Consider the following 16,593-nt stretch of genomic DNA (forward strand, 5'->3'; position numbering starts at 1 on the left):
CACTATTTTCAAATACAAAATTTCCTTATTTTTGAAATACAACACCCTGTAAATTTGTATTGTATTTTTTAGAAAATATTATAACTCTTGTTTTGGTATATATCTATCATGCGGAGTTTTGTCGAAATTTAAATAAAAAGAATATGAAAAAGATTTTTAAGAAACGCTTTTTTTTAGTTACGACACGAGTGACTAACATTAAGAATATTATAAAAAAATCAAATAAAAAGCCAAAAATAAAAAAAAAAAATGAAGAAATCTAACACATTCGTCAAAGAAAAGCGTGGCGTATTCGTCTTCATCGAATAAACGGTTTTCGCCCAACGCTTTTCTTTGACGGATGTGTTAGAGTTTTTAATTTTTTTTTTATTTTTGGCTTTTTAGTTGATTTTTTTATAATATTTTTAATGTTGGTCACTCGTAACTTAAGAAAAGCGTTTCTTAAAAAAAATTTTCATATATTTTTTTATTTTTTACTTTTTAGTCCTACACTTTTCAAACATTAAAATATATCGTTTTATTAAAATATGCCTAAAACATATGATGTACTATCTGACAAACGAGTCCTGGCGGCTGACCTTGCCCGAAAATACACAGCGATAAATGCACAATACGACAAGGTCACGCGCCACGTCTCGCTTGTTCGATAGTACAAACACGAAAAGTAGTTTTAATCAGCAAAAAATTTGAAACCTTATTGTTTATTAATGAAGCATAACGTAAAAAGTTAAAGTAAAAAGTCAAGTTATGTATAGTTCATATATTTAGCTACAATCTGTAAAAGTTTCAAGTTTGTTCATTGTAAAAAACAAAAGAATTTAACCATTTTCCTTTAAAATCGTTTTTATTTAAACAATTAATAAATATAAAAATTTTTTTTATTAATTATTCTTGTATTGTTCCCGCGAATGCATGTCTGCAAATGTTTAGTCATTCACATTGAAGAAAAGGCAGCCAAATTACCGTCCAAAGATTTGACCCAAACGATTGAACTAAAGAAAAGCGTTTAAATAATTAATACGCCAAAACGAATTCTAATGTTAATTGTAGCACAAAACGTCTCTACCGGTGGTTTTTATAAGACTACGATAAAAACTTGAATTTTTTAATTTGAGTTTTGGTTGAAGTTTTGTTTCGTATCGTATCGAAATTTAACACGAATAATCGCCGATTTTGTTTATAAACAAATATATGAGCGTTCAAAATTTGAAACCTTACTGTTTATTTATGAAGCATTACGTAAGCAATTAACGTAAAAAGTGAAATTATGTATAGTTCATATCATTAGCTACAATCCGTAGAAATTTCAAGTTTCTACATTGTAAAAAACAAAAGAATTTAAGCATTTTACATTAAAACCGTTTTTTTATTTAAACAATTAATAAACATAAAAAAAGATTTTTATTGACTATTCGTGTATTGTTCCCATGAATGCAAATGTCTGCAAATTTTCATTCATTTGCATTGAAGAAAAGGCAGTCAAATTAACGTCTAATAATTTGACGCAAACTATTGAACTAAATAAAGGCGTTTAAAAAACAACTATAGTTTTACGTTTTGAAAATTTTTTATTCAATTTTTTTTTTCAAATTTGCGCATATTTAATGCGCAATACCTACGTCCGTAATCACACCAAATTTTTTTGCCTATCTTAACCGGTTTTAGAGCAATTAATAAATCTTCAGTTTGTAAGAAAAAATTCAACACCCTGTATCTCGAAAACGAAGCATTTGCGGACATAGGTTTATAGAGCAAACTGTAATAATTATGTGTTCATATAGAATTGCGCCTTAAAGTGGATCGCATTTATTTACAAACACCCTGTATATTTCGGGATACACATTTTTACTTGAGTAAAATATCATTGATTATTTCCAACTATATAAATAATTCACTACAAAATTTCAGATGATTCCTAATGAAGAGGGTAAAGGAACAGAAAACATGGCTAAAATGGAAACAACTACTGACAGTGCTTTGACAGAAGCTACATCGGTAAGGCAAATAGTGTTCTGCTAAACTTGTAAATTATCTTATAGCTATTTAACCATTTTCTAGTACTCTTACAAACCTTTGGCTATTTACATACAGTATGTCTGCGTAACTTGGAACAATATGAGAATCATTTTTATAATCAATATTACGAAAAAAAAAATGTTAGTCTTTATAAAAATGTTCTGTATGGTCTAAAACCTAAAGGCACGTATCCACTGTATTGGTGCTCCGTGCTCCTGCAACTGCTCCACATAGTGGATACGTTGGCGCTCCCAGACCATGCAACAGTGCGCTATCCTCCTCGGCGCTCCAATCGGTGGCGGTTTATATGTGGAGCAGCGCATGCCGTGTCGATTGGAGCAGTTGCAGGGAGCGCGGAGCTCCAATATAGTGGATACGTGCCTTTTGACTCAACCTCAAATATAATAATATGGATTTCTTTCATGAGTAAAGTATCTTTATATTTCAAAATATTGAAAATTGTTATTATAATGTGGTTTGGAATTAAAAAATAGGTTTAATATGCAATTATAATATAATTATGTATAATATATAATTATATTATAATTAGAATGATATTATGATTCTAATTATTGAAAAACAAATTGTTGCGTTTTCCCAAATTACCGGTTCCCAACATCGTTTTTATTTATTACAAATATAGGTCTGGATCCCGCGTATGAAAAAAAAGTTGATTAATAGAAAGCTGAAAATTTGTTAATAGCTTAAGGGTGTCTAGTTGAATAAACTTTGATATGTGTGAACACTGGAACAGGGGTAGTTTTAATTGTGGAACAGGTTAAAAATTTGGAACGGCCACAGCACGAAAACGGCACATTTATTTTGTCCGACAGAACAGACTTAAACTCTTCGAACAGAGATTAAACTCTCATGCAAAAATCAGACTGCTATTTATCACCAAATGGGCGTTTTAATGAGTGGAACATGTAGAATATGTCAAATGACAGGAATTATGACAGGTAATAAATAGCAGTCTGATTTTTTCATGAGAGTTTAATCTCTGTTCGGAGAGTTTAAGTCTGTTCTGTCGGACAAAATAAATGTGCCGCTTTCGTGCTGTGACCGTTCCAAATTTTTAACCTGTTCCACAATTAAAACTACCCCTGTTTCAGTGTTCCCATATATCAAAGTTTATTCGACTAGACACCCTTAAGCTATTAACAAATTTTCAGCTTGCTATTAATCAACTTTTTTTTCATACGCGGGATCCAGACCTAATATGATATGGTGTATTCCACGACTATTTCACTCATTTCAAAATTTTCACATAATTTGACCAATCACAAACCAAAGACAGCTTGTGTTATCGCGAAAACACCAACTGTCTTTCAATTCTGATTGGTCTATCAGCTTCGTGTTTTCAACGACGTAACCATGGATACCGATCGCAAAGCAAAGTTTGACGTTTGCCAAAAAAATTATTGTAGCTGTATACGTCAAAATGAGTCGTTTCGGTGGTACTTCAAACGAAGTTATAAACCAAAACATTGAAGAAAATATACCGAGTAACACAAGAAAATCTAAATCTTATATATGGAGACAATTTATGATGTTCTGTGTGGATCGCAACTACAAATTAGATGCAGAAAATAACAACGAAAGACTAGCATAAAAAAATGGACAAAAATGTCTGCAGAAAAGATAGGATTAGACACTAAAAAAGTGAAAATAACGAATCACTCTAATCGTGCCACTGCAGTTAGTCAGTTACTACAATCTGGCGTTAGTGAACAACAAGCTATGAAAATTACTGGACATGGAAGTTCGAACTCGATGAAACCGTATTTACATCTTAGTGCCGAACAACACCAGAACATAGTGAATACTTTTAGGAATACTCCAAGTACATCAAGTAATAATAGCAACAATACATTGTATCCACCTAATAACGGTCATACTATTCAAAATTTTTACAATTGCACCGTTTATAATAATTATAGTCGAGAATAATGTATTTTTTTCGTGTACAAATTATTTATTGTTATAGGTAAAAAATAATTATAACAAATGATTTATAGTTATAATAAATATTTCATGATTATGACTAATTGTGAATTATTCAAAAAATGGGTAGATTTGGGTTACCTAGATCAAATGTATTATTATTAAATTCCTTCCTCTCATTCTACTGAATTTTTGACCTATCACTTTGTTCGTGAAATAGTCTAATAAAATACCACTCGTGATTTAATTTATCTTATAAGTCTGTCTTTTATTTCTAAACTCAACTGAGTTGCTTAAAGAAAACACCACTCGTCCTACGGACTCGTGGTGTTTTCAAGCAACTCAGTTTCGTTTAGAAGTAAATCGACAGACTTATCGCGAAAATTGAATCACTAGTGGTATTACTATTGAATACACGACCCTCTTAGATTATCGCGGCATCGAATATTTTACTGTGCAAAATATGAAGTACGAACGTATTTTGCCCTAATAATTACTCCAATAAACAACAATATCATTTGCAATTTACTTTCGTTCTTCATATTTTGCACAGTAAAATATTCGATGTCGCGATAACCCAAGAGGGTCGTATATTCGTGGAATGGGGTATAATTCTTTTATTATTAATTTGACTTAAAAAAGTTAATCTTCATAAAAGCTCTGCATGGTCTAAAACCTAAGTTTTTTATCAATTTTATACGAGGTATGTCACAAAAATATGAATTTCGCTCATGAGTACCTGAAGTGCCTTTATATTTCACAATATTTCAATTAGAAGGATGTAATTGCATATTGAAACGCAGTTTATAATTCTGAACAGCTTTTCGCACAATAGTATAAATTGTACGACAATTTTCAATACTCTTGAGCGAAATTAATATTTTTTGACATACCTCGTATAAACTTGATAAAACTTTATACCTGATGGTTGAATCATAAGTTTTAGAATATGCAGAGCTTTTTATGAAGAAAACGTTTTTTCGTAAAATTGATAATACTTATCAAAGTTTCCCTTATGGATCCAAGTTAAGCAAACACACTCTATGTAACATAAAATGCATCATTTTTTATTCTACCAATTTTAGACAATCGCAAATATAGAAAGCAAAGGCACAGAAAATACAGCTAAAATAGAAACAACCACTGGCAGAGGTTTTACAGAACCAACATCGGTAAGACAAAAGTGTGGTAAACCTGTAAATTTTTGATGTTAAACCATTTTATAATACTCTTAAAAAACCTTTGGCTATTTATATATAACATAAAATGCATCAATTTTATTCTACTAATTTTAGGGAATCCCAAATAAAGAAAGTAAAGGCACAGAAAATATAGCAAAAATAGAAACAACAACTGGCAGGTATTTGACAGAAGCTACATCGGTAAGACAAACAGTGTTCTGATAAATCTGTAAATGATTTTAAAAATAATTAACCATTTTGTAATACTCTTTGTAATGCTAAATTCGAAGTTTTAGATTCGATAATCTAAAGACTTCTACTGCTATTGTTTATAATTTTGCTTGGTAAGACAGTTCGTTTTCTTTTTTGTTCAGAGCAAAACATAGGCCTCTCTGAAGAGCTCAAAAGAGTGAAACGTATATAAGAGAATGATGGTATACCTCTGAAACCAAATGAAATATTAACTGTCTTTTATTTTCATACTCTTACAAACCTTAGGCCAGTGTTTCCCAATGTGTGGGTCGCGACCCCCTGGGGGGTCGCAATGAGGTACTAGGGGGGTCGTCGGAAATTTCCAAAATAAGACAAAAACACTACTTTGTTAAATCATGTATTTTTATTTTAATAAAGCCGTAAATAAAAATTAACAATTAATTATCAAACGAAACATAAAACTAAATGTTAAAAGTCCTTAAAAGTAAAAGAAAAAAATAAAGTCAAATATTACAATGTTAATGAGACCCATGCGCCTGTTTTTTTTTGAAACTAGTCTTTCAAATCTAGGCTGTGTATTTGAGACACACACAATTATATCGTTTTCAAGTACGAGACGATTTCTCACTTTTGTTTTAATGGCAGTCATAGACGAGAAACTTAACTCACATAAATATGATGTTACAAATGGAACCAAACATTTTACAGCTTCATTCGCCAACTGAGGGTATTCCTGCACCTTTTTGGTCCAAAATTCGGGAAAAAAATTTTAGCTTCAACATTCCATCACTTGCTATTTCAATAAGTTGTTCTTTCATGTTTATTGGTATTTCAGCATGTTGAAAGGAATCGGCTAAAAACGGATTCAGTATCCATCTGCAACTGTCGTAACTGTTTTAAATTTCTTCGGGGAAATAATCACAGAGCTGTTGTTTTAAATTAAGCAAAGTAACTTGCATGCCTGCATAAACTTGTTCAAAATTTGTAGCACTGTAACATACATTTTCTATAATTTCCTGAACGCACTGGAATGAATCGAGCTGCTTTTTGCCAAGTGAAGTTGACCATAAATCGATTTTTCTTTTAAACCCCTTAAAGTTATCTGTGGCTGTAATTATATTAATGTCGCGACCTTGCAAATTACTGTTCAAAATATTTAATTGTTCGAATATATCAGCAAGGAAACCTAGTTTCAAAAGCCAAATAGGATCGGAAAATTGATTTTCATATGGGGACTTCTCATCTTTCAAATACATTAAAAGCTCTGCTCTTAAGTCAAATACTCTTTTTAAGACGTTGCCCCTTGAAAGCCACCTTACTTCGGTGTGATAAAGAAGATTTTGAAATATAGCACCCATGTCTTCGCAGATTTTTCGAAAAATACGGGTCTGTAAAGCTTTTCCTTTAATGGAATTTACAACTTTAATGATGGATTTCATAACACAGTCCATTTCAGGAGGTAAAGCTTTTGACGCCAGAGCTTCTCGATGTAAAAAACAATGTCTCCATGTGGCATTAGGCATTATTTCTTGTAATCTGACGACAAGACCAGATTGATGTCCTGTCATAGCTTTAGCGCCATCTGTGCATATAGCAATACATTTTCCCCAGTCAATAACATATTTACTTGTGCGTTTCACAAAACTGTCGAATAAACATTTTCCAGTGGTATTGGTCTCCAATGGGGAACAAAATAAAATATCTTCTTGAATGCCATTATTTGTATCATATCTTACAAACGTAATAAATTGGGCACAGTTAGATATATCCGTGGATTCGTCCATTTGAAGAGAGACGTACGTGCATTTATTAAGATTTTCCACAACTTGCGCTTGAATATCTTCTGCCATATCACTAATTCTTCTTTGGATAGTATTATTTGACAGAGGTATTGTTTTTAACTTTGCAGACTCTTTTTCACCAATCATTATATGTACCATTTCAACAGCTGCTGGCAAAATCAGATTTTCAGCAATTGTGTGCGGATTACTAGTTTTGGCAACGCGATAAGCAACTTTATAACTTGCTAATAATGCTTTTTCGTTAGTAGTGGTTGCCAATTGAAAAGTATCTTGCTGTTTGTGAAGGACGTTCAGCTTTCTTTCAAAGAATTCTACGGGTTTGTCTTTTTTATCTGGATGTTTGCTATTTAAATGTCGAAGTAACTTTGATGGCTTCATGCTTTGGTTTGACAATACTTCTCCACAAATAACACATTGTGGTTTATTGGAAATAATGGTAAAACCATATTTAAGATATTCATCACTGTCATCACAAGTCTGTTTTTCTTTTTATTACTGCGACTTTCAGACGTAGATGGTTCTGCACTTCTTTTTAAAAACTTATCCATAATTTGTAATTTATCGTAGACGTAAATACGTAAACGGGAATACGTAAGTCGCAAAATATTTACTCATTACTTAATACCGCTGCATTCGCCACAACGTGCTGTTTCGAACTGAGGTCTCATTGCACATCGCCGCTTACATAAAGCCAAAACGAGGCTACGAGAACGTTCCAGAGTGTCATCTAGTAGCGAAGTAAGGAGTAGAGCCTTCGCGAATATCATGGAAAAGTATTGCGATGTAGACACAAAGATGTCGCGGTGTACAATGTGCAGTCGACTTTTTATTATTTATTTTTATTGTAAATGCTAGTCTGGCAGAAGTACTACTAGTGTACTAGTGGGACAGATCGCAATTATTAAAATAATTGTTGAATTTTTTAAATGTATTTAGTTTGAATTTAAAGAGTAAAGTAAAATAAAATTTGAGAAACCATCAGTTGTAAATTAGGCACGCTATTTTTGTCGCTATTTTGGTTTGGGTGATGAGTAGGGGGTCGTGAACAATTTTTTTAACAAAAAGGGGTCGCGCTTTAGATAAGTTTGGGAAACACTGCCTTAGGCTATTATTGGGCTATAGAGTGTAGCGAGTATGTATGGAAACACAGTAATTTCTCGGAAACCAGAGTTTTCTAATACGGCCGATATTATAGTGGTAATTACATTGTTGTCAAATCTTTCGTTTTTCTGGAAATCTAATGAACTGTCCTTTTTCAAATAGAACATCCTATATATTTTTTGCGTTTTGACGTCCTTAAGAAATACTGATTATTTTTCATGTTATATTTCCTATACCTAAATGCCATAATTTCTGAGTTATTGTTACATTTGTTACAAAAAAATTTAAACAAATTATAAAAATCAAATTTTTTGGCCGAGGTAGACATTATTTTAGGTTCTTTGAATCATTGGAAACAAAAAAGGCCTTTTGTAATTTTTGTCTAAACTTAATTGTTTCCGAGCTATAGACCATTTAAAACTGAAAAAAATCGAAAAATGACGATTTTCTAGGTTCAAAAATACAAGTAAAAAATAATACTTTTATAACTACGAAGAGCCTAAATTCAAGCTCAAACCTTATTGTATCAGATACCGATAAGTAATTTGGGCTTATTTCATTTTAAAATATTTTTTCTAGTTGTTAATGCAGCCTGATCTCCCGTCCTCTCATATGCGCTTAATTAACAATTAAAAAAACAATGTTTTAGAATAAAACGTGCCAAAAATTATTATTGAAGAGCTGACAAAAGAAGGTTTAAGCTTGATATAGGTACTTCGTAATTTCAAAAATTATTTTTTTACATGTTTTTTAATTTTGAAAATTTACTAGTCTAATTTTGTATTTTTGATTTTTTCAGGTTTACATTGTTTATAACTCGGAAACCATTAACTTTAAAGAAAAATTACATAAGACCTTTTTTGTTCCCAATGATCCAAATAACCTAAAATAATGTCTATCGTGGCCGAAAAATTAGATTTTTATAATTTGTTTAAATTTTTTTTTTATAAATGTAGCAATAACTCCGAAATTATGGCATATAAGTATAGGAAATATAACATGAAAAATAATCAGTATTTCTTAAGGATGTCAAAACGTAAATAATATTCAGGGTATTCCATTTGAAATAAGAAAGTTCATTATATTTCCAGAAAAACGGAAGATTTGACAACACTGTAATTACCACTATAATATCGGCTGTATTAGAAAACCGTTACCCACCAAAATCTATAAAAATCGTTCCAACGGTTTCCGAGATATTGCCGTGTTTCCATACTTTCTCGCTACCCTGTATAACATAAAATGCATCAAGTTTTATTTTACCAATTTTAGGTAATTACAAATAAAAAAAGTCAAGGCACAGAAAATATAGCTAAAATAGAAACAACAACTGGCAGACATTTGACAGAAGCAACATCGGTAAGACACAAGACACATAGGTACATATATATTTTATAGGTAAAATTCCCAGTCGTTGGCTGACATTATGTATCATAGTTTAAAAAAAAACTTTAGAAAAAGTATAAAACTTTTCTTACTGTAATTAGTATATTTAATATGTAATAAAAATAAGATCAATAAAATAAAAAGGATTAATAAACATCAAAACATTTTGTACGCCAGTCAATGAGCAGAAAAACAGGATATTACCTCCGAATTCTATCCCACTGCATGGATATCAATGAAATTTTGGGAATAGCCTCTACTTATCTCCTAATTCAAAGTCACCTTATGTCGATGTGCGCTTTCCTCTTGGGGGTGGTTCCCACCCCTTCTGGGGGCGGATTTTTTTTTGTCAAAATAACCACGGAAGTTGCTAGAGAACTTAATTCCAATCAAAAACTGTTCTATATATTTTTTTGAAAACTCAATACTTTTTGAGTTATTCGTAGTTTAAAATTTGCCATTTTCATTGAAAACTGTCACCTTTTCGGACGGTTTTTTGCGAATACCTTAAATATTATGCATCTAACGAAAAAGCTATATACAACATTTTTATAACTTATAAAAAATCAAACAGATTCGTTTCTTCATAAACCTTCTACTTCAATCTTCTACTAATACAAAAAGAGATATGGTAGGTGAAAAGAGATTTTTTTTTTGGAAATGTTCAAATCAGTGTGTTCAACTTAAAATAACTGAGAATCGGTCGATTTTAGGGGTATAATGCTTTAAATACCTTTTGTGGTGGTAGAAGAGACCTTTATAATGAGCACTGTTAAATGTTAATTACATTTAAACTAAGCGAGATGTGGTGCGAAAATATTGATGACTATTGTATTTTAAGGAAAAATGAGAAGACCCTCATCCACCAGAATTTAAATACATCGTTTTCCTTCTACAATACCTTTTATTATAATATTATTTCTATGTTCAAAAAGTTGGACCGGTATAAAATGAATGGTTTTTGAAAAAAATTAGATCAAATTATAGAGCGCATTTTTAATTATTTTTTTTTAATTTTCCTTTTTTTCCATGTAACTCGAAAACGATAAAAGATGCGAATAAAAGATACAGTAAAATAATGTAGTGTTTTTCAGATAATAATTTTGTTTTTTCTGTCATTAATGTATTGTAGAAGGAAAACGATGCATTTAAATTCTGGTGGATGAGGGGTTAAACATACTTCTCATTTTTTCTTAAAATACATTACTCATTAATTTTTTTTGCACCATATCTCACTTAGTTTGAATCTAATCCATATTTAACAGTGCTCATTTTCAGGGTGTTTTCAACCACCAGAAATGCATTTGTATTATACCCCTAAAATAGACTACTTCTATGTTATTTAAAGTTGAACACAACGAGTTGAAAATCTCTTTCATTTACCATATCTCTTTTTGTATTATAACTAGAAGAGTAATGAAGAAACGAATCTGTTTGATTTTTCATAAGCTATAAAAAGGTTTTATATAGTTTTTTTCATTAGATGTATACTTTTTAAAGTATTTTCAAAAAACGTCCAAAAGGATGAGACATTAAATGTCTCACCATGTAAAAATTTTTTCAATGAAATTGGCAAATATTCAACCAAGAATAACTCAAAAAGTATCAAGTTATCAATAAAAATTATGCAACAGTTTTTCCTTAGAATTAGGTTCTCTAGCCACTTCCTTGGTTATTTTGACCAAAAATTTTTCGCACCCGAGAAGGAGTGGGAACCACCCCCAAAATAAAAGCGCTTATCGGCATAAGGTAGACTTTGAATTAGGAGAAAAGTAGAGGCAATTCCTAAAATTTCATTAAAATCCATGAAGTAGGATGCAATTCAGAGCCAAATACCCTCAGTGACTGCACTATTGGGTCTTATCAAAAACCTTTGATCCTTTCAAAAACGTGCTATACGACTGGGTCAAAACAAATGTAGGAGCCAACTGTACTAGTACAATCTTATACACCTTTTGAAATTTATGTATGTAATATGAAATGTGTAAAATTTTATTTTGACAATTTTAGGCTTCAAAAGAAAATAAAGAAAATAAAGGAACAGAAGTTATATCTAAAATAGCAACAACAACTGAGAGTATGTTTAAAGAATCTACAACGGTAAGACAACATATTATTGTTCTGCTAAAATTATTCCTCTGGAACATAATAAAAAATTAACCAGTAATTCGATACAAACATAACGTTCACGATTTTATAACTTACAAAAAGACCCTTTTCGTTTACATTCTACATTTCGAGAACTCTTCTTTTTTAATGTTGTTTTCTACGAGTATGATGTACAAGAATTTTTCCCTGTTTTACAATTACTTTTGTGTTGAATTAGTGTTTAATTTTCTGTATAGTGCGGCAGATTGGTGCAAATATTATTAGAATTGCACATTTAATGATACAAACATATAAATTGGTCCACGTATATTGCACATATAAAGGTTCAAATTTAGATATAAGGCCATATCAGATTTTGCCTTTTACAAAAATGGCGGTTATTCAAAATGGGCGACTATACATATGTGACTAATAGCACGATATCTTTTGAATGAAAAGTCCGATTTCAACGAAATTTGTTACATACGTTCTTTTTGTGATTTACAAGATCTATATCGTGAACTGGAAGAATCGGTTTACCAGAAGTTGTGTTTTTCCTGGTTTTTATGTAAAACTATTTTATATTATGTAAATAGTTTATTTTCAATTTTTTCACCCTGTATATATTAATTTTTCAATATGGTAATACCACCATTGAAAATAGCGTAGGAATATGTTTTCAAAAATATTCTGAACTTTTTAGTTATGTTAATTACCATTTATTAAATGCATAACTTATCTTCACATGTACCTATGTGTGGCAGATTCATGCAAATATTATAAGAAATATTGTGCGTTTAACGGTAGAGGCATATAATTTGGACCACATATACTACACATACAAAAGTTAAAATTTAGATATGAGGCCATCTCAGATTTTTCCTTTTGCAAAAATGGCGAGCATTCAAAATGGCGGCTCTACATATGTGAGTAATAGCACGATAACTTTTGAACAAAAAGTCCGATTTCAGCCAAATTGGGCGTCAACGTTCTTTTTTTGATGATTAAGATTGAGGTCTCGAACCGGAAGAATCGGTTTACCAGAAGTTGTGTTTTTACTGTTTTTTATGTAAAAATATGTTGTTTTTATTTTAAATTCTTTCACCCTGTACATACTAATTTTTCAAAAAGGTAATATCACCATTGAAAAAAGTGTAAAAATATTTTTAGGAACGATTTTGAACTTTTTAGTTATGTTAATTACCATTTAATAAATGCATAACGTATCTTGACATGTACCTGTGTGCGTCAGATTCATTTTGAATGTCCGCCATTTTTGTAAAACACAAAATCTGAGATGGCCTCATATCTAATTTTGAATATTTTCATCTGTAGTGTGTGTGGTCCAAATTATATGTTTTTACCATTAAATGCACAATAATTCTTATATTATTTTCACGAATCTGCCGCACAAAGGTTCATAGGTACATGGGAAGATACGTTATGTATTTATTAATTGGTAATTAATATAACTAAAGAATTCAAAATATTTCCTAAAAAATATTTTTACGCTCTTTTCAACACCGGTATTAAATTTTTGAAAAATTAATATATACAGGGTGAAAGAATTGGTAAAAAACAGCATGTTTTTACATAAAAATCAGGAAAACACAACTTCTGGTAAATCGATTCTTCCAGTTCAAGACTTTGGTCTTACACATCAAAAGAAGAACCTATATACCAATTTTTTTTAAATCGGACTTTTTGTTCAAAAGTTATCGTGCTATTAGTCACATATGTATAGTCGTCATTTTGAATGCCTGCCATTTTTGTAAAAGGTAAAATCTGAGATGGCCTTATATCTAAATTATAACCTTTATGTGTGTAGTATATGTGGTCCAAATTATATGCTTCTACGATTAAATGCACAATAATTCTTGTAATATTTGCACGAATCTGCCACACACAGGTACATGTGAAGATACGTTATGCATTTATTAAATGGTAATTAAAATAACTAAAATAACTAAAATGTTCAATATATTTTCTAAAAAATATTTTTATGCTCTTTTCAATTGCGGTATTACCTTTTTGAAAAATAAATATATACAGAGGGAAAAAATTAAAAAAAAAACCATATTTTTACATAAACAACCAGTAAAAACACAACTTTTGGTAAACCGATTCTTCTGGTTCACCACATCCGTCTTGTAAATCAAAAAGAGAATCTATATACCAAATTTGGTTGAAATCGGACTTTTCGTTCAAAAGTCATGGTACTATTAAACACACATGTATAGCCGCCATTTTGAATGCCCGCCATTTTTGTAAAAGGCAAAATCTGAGATGGCCTCATATCTAAATTTGAACCTTTATATGTGTAGTATATGTGGTCCAAATTATAGGCTTGTGTCTTAAATGTGCAATTGTTTCACATATCGGCCGCACTAGTACGTACTGATCAAACGGTAAGAATACAAACTAAATAAGTAAAATAAAATTATAGACGAAGCAATAAAGCACTAAAATCGGCCTTACCTCCGAAAAAAAAAGGACAAGACGGATCTTAATAATTATTTTTTGCATTCGATTCGTGAATGCGCCAGGAAACTTTGTGAACCGGACTCATGATATAATATTGAAAAACTGCATACAAAAAATGCATTCTTAAAGTACATCTCAAACAGACAATAAAAAAAATTTAGAACTTGTCAATTATTGGCGGAAAAATGAGTTCAATTTTGTTACTCGTGGGGTCGCTGAAAACAAATATGACGTCAAAAGTGATCTCCAGGAGTACCTGTTGCCAAGGGTACCTACTGTTTGCCTCGTCATTAAAATTCATTAAAAAATTAGTCAAAAATCTTTACTCGGGAATTTTTGGGGCCGCTAACGACGAATATGACATCGGAAGTGATGTTCGGAGTACTTGGTGCCCAGGGTACCTACTGTTTAGCTCCCTTGTGGAGTGTTCGGCAAAAAAAATATTAAAAAATTAGTCAAAAATAATTACTCGGGGATTTTTGGGGTCGCTAACGACGAATATGACATCGGAAACGATCTCCGGAATACCTGGTGCCCAGGGTACCTACCTCATATGAAGTTGTCGGCAAATTCATTAAAAAATTAGCCAAAAATCATTACGTGGGGGTTTTTTGGGTCGCTGACGACGAATATGACATCGGAAGTGATCTACGGAGTACCTGGTACCTAGGGTACCTACTGTTTACCTCGTTTTCCGGAGTTTTCGGCAAATTCATTAAAACATTAGTCAAACATCATTAGTTACGACGTAAACAATAGGTACCTTGGGCATTAAGTACCCCGTAGAGCACTTCCGATGTCATATCCGTCGTCAGCGACCCAAAGAAACCCCGAGTAATGATTTTTGGCTAATTTTTTAATGAATTTGCCGAAAACTCCATAAGAATTTGATACCCTGGGCATGAGGTATTCCGGAGATCGCTTCCGATGTCATATTCGTCGTTAGCGACCCCAAAACACCCGAGTAATTATTTGTGACTAATTTTTTAATAAATTTTTTGCCGAAAACTCCACAAGACTAGGTAAACAGTAGGTACCCGGTGCACCAGGTGCTCCAGAAATTACTTCCGATGTCATATTCGTCGTTAGCGGCCCCAAACCCCTCGAGTAATGATTTTGGACTAATTTTTAATAAATTTGCCGAAAACTCCACAAGAGGAGGTACACAGTAGGTACCTTGGGCACCAGGTACTCCAGAGATCACTTTTGACGTCATATTCGTTTTCAGCGACCCCAAAAACCCCGAGTAACAAAATTAAACTCATTTCCGCCGATAATAATTGACGAGTTCTGAATTTTTTTTATTGTCTGCTTGAGATGCACTTTAAGAATGCATTTTTTGTATGCAGTTTTTCAATATTATATCATGGCTCCAGTTCACAAAGTTTCCTGGCGCATTCACGAATCGAATGCAAAAAGAATTATTAAGATCCGTCTTGTCGTTTTTTTTTGAGGTTCAGTGCTTTATTGCTTCGACTATTATTAGAAATTTTAAATCGATAAATGAGATAAAGGCTTCTTCTTCGTGCCCATTCTGAACATTGGCAATTAACACGGCTATTCTGACTTTGTTTACGGCAGATCTGAATAGTTCGGTAGATGACAATCCGAACCATTTCCACACGTTTTGAAACCACGAGTGTCTCCTCCTGCCTGGAGCACTTACGCACTCTATTTTCTCTTGGATAATTAGCTAAACTACACTATATTTACTGTGCCTCATAACATTACCCAAGTATTCCACCTTTCTTTTCTTTATGGTTATTCCTATCTCTCTCTCCTTACTTATCCGGCGTAGTATCTCTTCGTTGGTCACGTGATCGGTCCAGGACATACGTAATATACGTCGGTAATCCCACGTTTCGAAAGCCTCTACTTTTTTCATTAATGTTGCGGTTATTGTCCACGCCTCCATTTTATATAACAAAACCAGGAATACTTAAATACATAACAACATACGCTAATGTAGCAAAACAAGTGAACTCGATATTTCCAAAATTTACCAAAAATTCGCAAAAGTAATATTCCTCTTTGTCCCATCATCAGTTCATCAACTCCACTACCTGCCACCGTAATATTTTGAAATTTTGAAAAACAAAAAATCTCTAGCAACTGGTTCGATAGTCAAACTAGTTGGCCCTAATTAAACATGAAAAAAAGACCGAAATCAGTAGTGCCACCTTGTACGGAAATGCGTGTGCTTCTTGTTTGGGGTTCAGGTTGTTTGTTTTTCTACAAGGGCCTTTTTTGCGAATATTTTCAAACTGTTGTATATCCTCATTTGTCATTTTATTTTAGGTGAAATTTAGAAACCATTACAAAAAGTGTATTCGTTTTGTGAAAGTAGTGAACGGGAAAAGGTTTAAGCAACTTTAGAA

At 32.0% G+C, this 16,593-nt stretch overlaps 1 protein-coding gene across 1 annotated transcript in view; it reads left to right on the top strand.

Moving 5' to 3' along the window:
* LOC114325157 (uncharacterized) overlaps positions 1-16,593 on the top strand; it is a 111,251-nt gene that overhangs the window by 24,377 nt on the left and 70,281 nt on the right. The window contains exons 3-7 of the mRNA XM_050651933.1: positions 1,909-1,995; positions 5,046-5,132; positions 5,256-5,342; positions 9,530-9,616; positions 11,654-11,743. Of these exons, the coding sequence (XP_050507890.1) occupies positions 1,909-1,995; positions 5,046-5,132; positions 5,256-5,342; positions 9,530-9,616; positions 11,654-11,743 (438 nt within the window). The remainder of the gene's footprint in view (positions 1-1,908; positions 1,996-5,045; positions 5,133-5,255; positions 5,343-9,529; positions 9,617-11,653; positions 11,744-16,593) is intronic.

Source organism: Diabrotica virgifera, chromosome 5 (genome assembly GCF_917563875.1).
Source record: "Diabrotica virgifera virgifera chromosome 5, PGI_DIABVI_V3a".
Lineage (NCBI taxonomy): Eukaryota > Metazoa > Arthropoda > Insecta > Coleoptera > Chrysomelidae > Diabrotica > Diabrotica virgifera.